Here is a 9,830-nt window from a genome sequence, read left to right as displayed (position 1 = left end):
CCTTATTTTCTAAAAGCCTATACAGTCCATTTCTTTTCTTTTATTATGACAACAAACCAACGTTGAACTGGATCTCACTCCCTGGGAACATATTGTCGGCCGTGGAAGAAAGTTTCGTCAAACAGTTCATATATATTTATACGTTGCTGGAAAATTTAAATTGAAGTTAAGTTCATTTATTTTGTTGAAATTCCAAACAAATGGTTACTAATTGTAATTCTTTGTAAATTGGCGGGGTGGTAAACGCTTTATAAAGGCTGTCTAAAAAAAAAAAGGTTCATATGAAATGTTCAGTTCATCTATATTTTTTTATTCCAGTACAATGCTTTCAAAGTGAAGAGTTAAGATTGGACGAGCCCAGCACGTCAAGAGTATATTTTGAGCCACCCATCGTTACCGACGTCCAGGCTTTGCCTTCAGTAGAGTCCTCAACGTCGTCACCTGTAGTTCCCGGTATGTATGCAATACTAATTATGAACATGGTGCACCTGTCTTTCTTACATTTTTTCTGGTCTTTTCTTGGAAAAAATAATGTCATAGTGTGAGGTTTTTGGCGGTAAAGGATTAAACATTTCTTTAATAAAAACTAATAATCACACGGCTTTAGATGATTCAAATATCTATGTTTATTCTTTTAAATTAAACAGATACAAGTGTGCTATATTTCACAAAGACTTTGTCTGCAATAAACCCGGAGACGTGCCCCAATAATTGCATCAGAGAAGACAAGGTCTTAAAAGGCGTAAGTAAATTATGAGTTTGGCTTTGTTTCCTTTGTCTACGTAATACAAAAATTACCGAGTAAAGGATCGGCTTTTACTGGGAGATAATTTGGAAAGTTTGGGGTGGGGGGGGGTGGTGGTTGTTTGGGGTGTGGGGGGGGGGGTGGGTCTCTCTAAGGAGATATAAAGAGATTTATCTAATTCTTAAGTTACTTCGGAGTAACAAAATACCTCCCCTCCCACTCCCCACTCATGTAGATTAATTCTCGGCTGGTACAAATACCTTTTCTTTTTCTTTTCTTTCTTATTTTCCCCCAGATATATGTGACGGCCAGGAATAAATTTACTAAGGACGAACTTCAGATGGCCTTCCATTATTTAGGAGCCTATAGAAGGAAGACGACGGTGGATCCATGTCTAATAAGATCACTTAGGACAGCCTTCCCAGAGTTTCACAGAACCTTTGCCAAGATTAAAGATAAAACTTTAACAGATAAAATGCGAGCATGGCCTGAGGACAAAGACCTTATTTTCTAAAAGCCTATACAGTCCATTTCTTTTCTTTTATTATGACAACAAACCAACGTTGAACTGGATCTCACTCCCTGGGAACATATTGTCGGCCGTGGAAGAAAGTTTCGTCAAACAGTTCATATATATTTATACGTTGCTGGAAAATTTAAATTGAAGTTAAGTTCATTTATTTTGTTGAAATTCCAAACAAATGGTATACTAATTGTAATTCTTTGTAAATTGGCGGGGTGGTAAACGCTTTATAAAGGCTGTCTAAAAAAAAAAAGGTTCATATGAAATGTTCAGTTCATCTATATTTTTTTATTCCAGTACAATGCTTTCAAAGTGAAGAGTTAAGATTGGACGAGCCCAGCACGTCAAGAGTATATTTTGAGCCACCCATCGTTACCGACGTCCAGGCTTTGCCTTCAGTAGAGTCCTCAACGTCGTCACCTGTAGTTCCCGGTATGTATGCAATACTAATTATGAACATGGTGCACCTGTCTTTCTTACATTTTTTCTGGTCTTTTCTTGGAAAAAATAATGTCATAGTGTGAGGTTTTTGGCGGTAAAGGATTAAACATTTCTTTAATAAAAACTAATAATCACACGGCTTTAGATGATTCAAATATCTATATATAGTCGGCCGTGGAAGAAAGTTTCGTGAAACAGCTCATATATATTTATATATTGCCTGAAATTCCAAAAAAAATGGTATACTAATTGTAATTCTTTTAATAATAAACTTTGAATTTTATTGTAAATTCTGTCTCGTTTTCACAGAAGGAGAAGAAGAAGAAGAAGAAGAAGAAGAAGAAGAAGAAGAAGAAGAAGAAGAGAAGAAGAAGAAGAAGAAGAAGAAGAAGAAGAAGAAGAAGAAAAAGAAGAAGAAGAAGAAGAAGAAGAAGAAGAAGACGATGAAGATGTAGCAGAAGAAGAAGAAGAAGAAGAAGAAGAAGAAGAAGAAGAAGAAGAAGAAGAAGAAGAAGAAGAAGAAGAAGAAGAAGAAGAAGAAGAAGAAGAAGAAGGCTATGTGGACTAGTGGTATGACACTCGCTTTCCTGGGTTCGAGCCTTGCTCGGCGCATAATTGTGTCCTTGGAATAGACTGTTTACTCACATTATTTCACCGTACTCAGGTGTAAAATGGATGCCTGACAGTTAACAACGTTGTCCCTGTCCGAAAAATTGTAATATCGCCTAACAGGCGTCATGTCTCGTCCTACGTGCTAAGTATTGTTGTTGGACAGGGACCCCTTGTAAAGCGTTTTGAGCACGTTTAGTGGATATTGCGCTGTATGAAAGCTCATTTATTTTATTATGTTTATTAAACTAAGAAGAATAGAAAGATGGTGTCTTTCTTTCTGGTGACAGAGTCGTAGGGGGCGCCATATAAAGGAAGGGAGGTGGGGGAATGTCCACGTCTTTAACGTCATTGGTCGTGCGCATTTCCGCTACGTAAAGAAGTAATTATTTCAAAAAGCGACCACCATCGGACAGGGCTCGGACACTTTAGTGCAAAACAGTTTTTTTTACTCGTGGCATGGCGGATTTGATTTTCGGCAGTATAGTTCTTGAACATGGCTTTGTCCGTTCCAATGGTGGCAGTGCCGTAGAGGGATTGCGGTATCTATTTGTAGGACGCATTTCCGCTATGGAGAGTAATAATTTTAAATATAATGAGCTCGGACAAGAGTCGCCAGAGCCGTTCCGTCGGTGCTCATTCATTTTGTTATATTTATTATAATAATAATAAGAAGAAGAAGAGGAATAGGAAGATGGTGTCCTTCTTTCTGGTGGCAGTGTCGTAGGGTGATATCGTTGAGGGCGCCAAATGAAGGAAGGGGGGTGGGGGATGTCCACGACTTTAACGTTATTGGTCGTGCGTATTTCCGCTACGTAAAGAAGGAATTGTTTCAAAAAGCGAACCCCTTCGGACAGGGCTCGGGCACTTTAGTGCAAAACAGTTTTTTTACTCGTGGCATGGCGTATTTGATTTTTGGCAGTATAGTTCTTGAACGTGGCTTTATCGGTTCCAATGGTGGCAGTGTCGTAGAAGGATAGCGGTATCTATTTGTAGGACGCATTTCCGCTATGGAGAGTAATAATTTTAAAAGTAAAGAGCTCGGAAAAGTCGCCAGAGCCGTTCCGTCGGTGATCATTTATTTTGTTAAATTTTAAAATAAAAATAATAAGAGGAATAGAAAGATGGTGTCCTTCTTTCTGGTGGCAGTGTCGTATTGTGATATCGTTGAGGGCGCCAAATGAAGGAAGGGGTTTGGGGGGGGGGGGTGTGTCAGCGTCTTTAACGTCCTTGGTCGTGCGCATTTCCGCTTCGTAAAGAAGGATGGCATGACGGATTTGATTTCCGGCAGTATAGTTCTGGAACGCGATTTTTTCCGTTCCAATGGTGGCAGTGTCGTAGACTGATAGCGGTATCTATTTGTAGGACGCATTTCCGCTATGGAGAGTAATAATTTTAAATATAATGAGCTCGGACAAGAGTCGCCAGAGCCGTTCCGTCGGTGCTCGTTCATTTTGTTATATTTATTATAATAATAATAACAAGAAGAAGAAGAGGAATAGGAAGATGGTGTCTTTCTTTCTGGTGGCAGTGTCGTAGGGTGATATCGTTGAGGGCGCCAAATGAAGGAAGGGGGGTGGGGGGGGGGTGTGTGTGTCAGCGTCTTTAACGTCATTGGTCGTGCGCATCTCCGCTTCGTAAAGAAGGATGGCATGCCGGATTTGATTTCCGGCAGTATAGTTCTGGAACGCGATTTTTTCCGTTCCAATGGTGGCAGTGTCGTAGACTGATAGCGGTATCTATTTGTAGGACGCATTTCCGCTATGGAGAGTAATAATTTTAAATATAATGAGCTCGGACAAGAGTCGCCAGAGCCGTTTCGTCGGTGCTCATTCATTTTGTTATATTTATAATAATAATAATAAGAAGAAGAAGAAGACGAATAGGAAGATGGTGTCTTTCTTTCTTGTGGCAGTGTCGTAGGGTGATATCGTTGAGGGCGCCAAATGAAGGAAGAGGGGAGCGGGGGGGGGGGGGATGTCAGCGTCTTTAACATCATTGGTCGTGCGCATTTCCGCTTCGCATAGAAGGATGACATGCCGGGTTTGTTTTCCGGCAGTATAGTTTTCGAAGGGGCATTCCCCGTTCCAATGGTGGCAGTGTCGTAGACTGATAGCGGTATCTATTTGTAGGAGGCATTTCCGCTATGGATTGTAATAATTTAAAATATAATGAGCTCGGACAAGAGTCTCCAGAGCCGTTCCGTCGGTGCTCATTCAATTTGTTATATTTATTATAATAATAATAAGAAGAAGAGGAATAGGAAGATGGTGTCTTTCTTTCTGGTGGCAGTGTCGTAGGGTGATATCGTTGAGGGCGCCAAATGAAGGAAGGGGGGGTGGGGGGATGTCCACGACTTTAACGTTATTGGTCGTGCGTTTTTCCGCTACGTAAGAAGGAATTGTTTCAAAAAGCGAACCTCTTCGGACAGGGCTCGGACACTTTAGTGCAAAACAGTTTTTTTACTCGTGGCATGGGTATTTGATTTCCGGCAGTATAGTTCTTAAACGTGGCTTTATCGATTCCAATGGTGGCAGTGTCGTAGAGGGATAGCGGTATCTATTTGTAGGACGCATTTCCGCTATGGAGAGTAATAATTTTAAAAGTGAAGAGCTCGGAAAAGTCGCCAGAGCCGTTCCGTCGGTGCTCATTTATTTTGTTATATTTTAAAATAAAAATAATAAGAGGAATAGAAAGATGGTGTCCTTCTTTCTGGTGGCAGTGTCGTATGGTGATATCGTTGAGGGCGCCAAATGAAGGAAGGGGTTTGGGGGGGGGGGTGTGTCAGCGTCTTTAACGTCATTGGTCGTGCGCATCTCCGCTTCGTAAAGAAGGATGGCATGCCGGATTTGATTTCCGGCAGTATAGTTCTGGAACGCGGTTTTTTCCGTTCCAATGGTGGCAGTGTCGTAGACGGATAGCGGTATCTATTTGTAGGACGCATTTCCGCTATGGAGAGTAATAATTTTAAATATAATGAGCTCGGACAAAAGTCGCCAGAGCCGTTCCGTCGGTGCTCATTCATTTTGTTATATTTATTATAATAATAACAAGAAGAAGAAGAGGAATAGGAAGATGGTGTCTTTCTTTCTGGTGGCAGTGTCGTAGGGTGATATCGTTGAGGGCGCCAAATGAAGGAAGGGGGTTGGGGGGGGGGGGGTGTGTCAGCGTCTTTAACGGCATTGGTGGGGCGCGTCTCCGCTTCGTAAAGAAGGATGGCATGCGGATTTGATTTCCGGCAGTATAGTTCTGGAACGCGATTTTTTCCGTTCCAATGGTGGCAGTGTCGTAGACTGATAGCGGTATCTATTTGTAGACGCATTTCCGCTATGGAGAGTAATAATTTTAAATATAATGAGCTCGGACAAGAGTCGCCAGAGCCGTTTCGTCGGTGCTCATTCATTTTGTTATATTTATAATAATAATAATAATAATAAGAAGAAGAAGACGAATAGGAAGATGGTGTCTTTCTTTCTTGTGGCAGTGTCGTAGGGTGATATCGTTGAGGGCGCCAAATGAAGGAAGAGGGGAGCGGGGGGGGGGGGGGGGATGTCAGCGTCTTTAACATAATTGGTCGTGCGCATTTCCGCTTCGTAAAGAAGGATGACATGCCGGATTTGTTTTCCGGCAGTTTTGTTTTTGAAGCGGCATTCCCCGTTCCAATGGTGGCAGTGTCGTAGACTGATAGCGGTATCTATTTGTAGGAGGCATTTCCGTATGGATTGTAATAATTTTAAATATAATGAGCTCGGACAAGAGTCTCCAGAGCCGTTCGTCGGTGCTCATTCAATTTGTTATATTTATTATAATAATAATAAGAAGAAGAGGAATAGGAAGATGGTGTCTTTCTTTCTGGTGGCAGTGTCGTAGGGTGATATCGTTGAGGGCGCCAAATGAAGGAAGGGGGGTGGGGGGATGTCCACGACTTTAACGTTATTGGTCGTGCGTTTTTCGCTACGTAAAGAAGGAATTGTTTCAAAAAGCGAACCTCTCGGACAGGGCTCGGACACTTTAGTGCAAAACAGTTTTTTTACTCGTGGCATGGCGTATTTGATTTTCGGCAGTATAGTTCTTAAACGTGGCTTTATCGATTCCAATGGTGGCAGTGTCGTAGAGGGATAGCGGTATCTATTTGTAGGACGCATTTCCGCTATGGAGAGTAATAATTTTAAAAGTGAAGAGCTCGGAAAAGTCGCCAGAGCCGTTCCGTCGGTGCTCATTTATTTTGTTATATTTTAAAATAAAAATAATAAGAGGAATAGAAAGATGGTGTCCTTCTTTCTGGTGGCAGTGTCGTATGGTGATATCGTTGAGGGCCCCAAATGAAGGAAGGGGTTTGGGGGGGGGGGGGGTGTGTCAGCGTCTTTAACGTCATTGGTCGTGCGCATTTCCGCTTCGTAAGAAGGATGGCATGACGGATTTGATTTCGGCAGTATAGTTCTGGAACGCGATTTTTTCCGTTCCAATGGTGGCAGTGTCGTAGACTGATAGCGGTATCTATTTGTAGGACGCATTTCCGCTATGGAGAGTATAATTTAATATAATGAGCTCGGACAAGAGTCGCCAGAGCCGTTCGTCGGTGCTCGTTCATTTTGTTATATTTATTATAATAATAACAAGAAGAAGAAGAGGAATAGGAAGATGGTGTCTTTCTTTCTGGTGGCAGTGTCGTAGGGTGATATCGTTGAGGGGCCAAATGAAGGAAAGGGGGTGGGGGGGGGGGGGTGTGTCAGCGTCTTTAACGTCATTGGTCGTGCGCATTTCCGCTTCGTAAGAAGGATGGCATGCCGGATTTGATTTCCGGCAGTATAGTGCTGGAACGCGATTTTTACCGTTCCAATGGTGGCAGTGTCGTAGACTGATAGCGGTATCTATTTGTAGGACGCATTTCCGCTATGGAGAGTAATAATTTTAAATATAATGAGCTCGGACAAGAGTCGCCAGAGCCGTTTCGTCGGTGCTCATTCATTTTGTTATATTTATTATAATAATAATAATAAGAAGAAGAAGACGAATAGGAAGATGGTGTCTTTCTTTCTTGTGGCAGTGTCGTAGGGTGATATCGTTGAGGGCGCCAAATGAAGGAAGAGGGGAGCGGGGGGGGGGGGGGTGTTCAGCGTCTTTTACATCATTGGTCGTGCGCATTTCCGCTTCGTAAAGAAGGATGACATGCCGGATTTGATTTCCGGCAGTATTGTTCTCGAAGCGGCATTTCTCCGTTCCAATGGTGGCAGTGTCGTAGACTGATAGCGGTATCTATTTGTAGGAGGCATTTCCGCTATGGATTGTAATAATTTTAAATATAATGAGCTCGGACAAGAGTCTCCAGAGCCGTTCCGTCGGTGCTCATTCAATTTGTTATATTTATTATAATAATAATAAGAAGAAGAGGAATAGGAAGATGGAGTCTTTCTTTCTGGTGGCAGTGTCGTAGGGTGATATCGTTGAGGGCGCCAAATGAAGGAAGGGGGTGGGGGGATGTCACGACTTTAACGTTATTGGTCGTGCGTTTTTCCGCTACGTAAAGAAGGAATTGTTTCAAAAAGCGAACCTCTTCGGACAGGGCTCGGACACTTTAGTGCAAAACAGTTTTTTTACTCGTGGCATGGCGTATTTGATTTCCGCTTCGTAAAGAGGATGGCATGCCGGATTTGATTTCCGGCATTATAGTTCTGGAACGCGGTTTTTTCCGTTCCAATGGTGGCAGTGTCGTAGACGGATAGCGGTATCTATTTGTAGGACGCATTTCCGCTATGGAGAGTAATAATTTTAAATATAATGAGCTCGGACAAAAGTCGCCAGAGCCGTTCCGTCGGTGCTCATTCATTTTGTTATATTTATTATAATAATAACAAGAAGAAGAAGAGGAATAGGAAGATGGTGTCTTTCTTTCTGGTGGCAGTGTCGTAGGGTGATATCGTTGAGGGCGCTAAATGAAGGAAGGGGGTGGGGGGGGGGGGGGTGTGTCAGCGTCTTTAACGTCATTGGTCGTGCGCATTTCCGCTTCGTAAAGAAGGATGGCATGCCGGATTTGATTTCCGGCATTATAGTTCTGGAACGCGGTTTTTTCCGTTCCAATGGTGGCAGTGTCGTAGAGGGATAGCGGTATCTATTTGTAGGACGCATTTCCGCTATGGAGAGTAATAATTTTAAATATAATGAGCTCGGACAAGAGCCGCCAGAGCCGTTCCGTTGGTGCTCATTCATTTTGTTATATTTATTATAATAATAATAATAAGAAGAAGAGGAATAGGAAGATGGTGTCTTTCTTTCTGGTGGCAGTGTCGTAGGGTGATATCGTTGAGGGCGCAAAATGAAGGAAGGAGGTTGGGGGGATGTCCACGACTTTAACGTTATTGGTCGTGCGTATTTCCGCTACGTAAAGAAGGAATTGTTTCAAAAAGCGATCCCCCTTCGGACAGGGCTCTGACACTTTAGTGCAAAACAGTTTTTTTACTCGTGGCATGGCGGATTTGACTTCCGTCAGTATATTTTTTGAACCTGGCTTTGTCGGTTCCAATGGTGGCAATGTCGTAGAGGGATAGCGGTATCTATTTATAGGACGCATTTCTGCTATGGAGAGTAATAATTTTAAAAATAAAGTGCTCGGACAAAGTCGTCAGAGCCGATGGGATCTCAATATAACGCGGGGACCCATCGTATTCATTATTATTACAGACGAGTAGAGGGAACGCTAAAGCATGACAAAGAATTTCATTAATAAAAGTCTCTCCCATTCTGGTGTGTGTGTGTTCTTGTGTGTATGTGTGTGTGTGTGTGTGTGTGGGGTGTGTGTGTGTGTATTTTTTATTTCATTGATACTAATGGGGAAAGTACCCTGGTTACCGGGGTTAGGGTTAGGGTTAGGGTTAGGGGTTAGGGTTAGGGTTAGGGTTAGGGTTAGGGTTAGGGTTAGGGTTAGGGTTAGGGTTAGGGTTAGGGTTAGGGTTAGGGTTAGGGTTAGGGTTAGGGTTAGGGTTAGGGTTAGGGTTAGGGTTAGGGTTAGGGTTAGGGTTAGGGTTAGGGTTAGGGTTAGGGTTAGGGTTAGGGTTAGGGTTAGGGTTAGGGTTAGGGTTAGGGTTAGGGTTAGGGTTAGGGTTAGGGTTAGGGTTAGGGTTAGGGTTAGGGTTAGGGTTAGGGTTAGGGTTAGGGTTAGGGTTAGGGTAGGGTTAGGGTTAGGGTTAGGGTTAGGGTTAGGGTTAGGGTTAGGGTTAGTAGGGTTAGGGTTAGGGTTAGGGTTAGGGTTAGGGTTAGGGTTAGGGTTTAGGGTTAGGGTTAGGGTTAGGGTTAGGGTTAGGGTTAGGGTTTAGGGTTAGGGTTAGGGTTAGGGTTAGGGTTAGGGTTGGGTTAGGGTTTAGGGTTAGGTTAGGGTTAGGGTTAGGGTTAGGGTTAGGGTTAGGGTTAGGGTTAGGGTTAGGGTTAGGTTAGGGTTAGGGTTAGGGTTAGGGTTAGGGTTAGGGTTAGGGTTAGGGTTAGGGTTAGGGTAGGGTTAGGGTTAGGGTTAGGTTAGGG

General features: G+C 42.9%; 1 protein-coding gene across 1 annotated transcript; it reads left to right on the top strand.

Moving 5' to 3' along the window:
- Window positions 1–212: 212 nt before the first annotated feature.
- Window positions 213–1,697, top strand: LOC144961136 (uncharacterized). Its single transcript, XM_078894440.1, has 3 exons — window positions 213–453; window positions 648–742; window positions 1,041–1,697. The coding sequence occupies exons 1-3, from the start codon at window positions 282–284 to the stop codon at window positions 1,257–1,259; spliced, it is 486 nt and encodes a 161-aa protein (XP_078750566.1). The 5' UTR covers window positions 213–281; the 3' UTR covers window positions 1,260–1,697.
- The last annotated feature ends 8,133 nt before the right edge of the window (window positions 1,698–9,830 follow it).

The sequence above is a fragment of the Berghia stephanieae genome, unplaced genomic scaffold (assembly GCF_034508935.2).
Source record: "Berghia stephanieae isolate SIO BIC M18660-M18661 unplaced genomic scaffold, UCSD_Bste_1.3 scaffold1521, whole genome shotgun sequence".
Taxonomy (NCBI): Eukaryota; Metazoa; Mollusca; class Gastropoda; order Nudibranchia; family Aeolidiidae; genus Berghia; species Berghia stephanieae.
This window is presented reverse-complemented; position numbering and strand designations above follow the sequence as displayed.

Bases quoted from the DNA above. Each gene is read 5' to 3' on its own strand.
- LOC144961136 (XM_078894440.1), top strand. From the start codon at position 282: ATGAAATGTTCAGTTCATCTATATTTTTTTATTCCAGTACAATGCTTT. The intron at 454-647 runs GTATGTATGCAA...TAAATTAAACAG, and splicing joins GTCGTCACCTGTAGTTCCCG to ATACAAGTGTGCTATATTTC. The intron at 743-1,040 runs GTAAGTAAATTA...ATTTTCCCCCAG, and splicing joins AAGACAAGGTCTTAAAAGGC to ATATATGTGACGGCCAGGAA.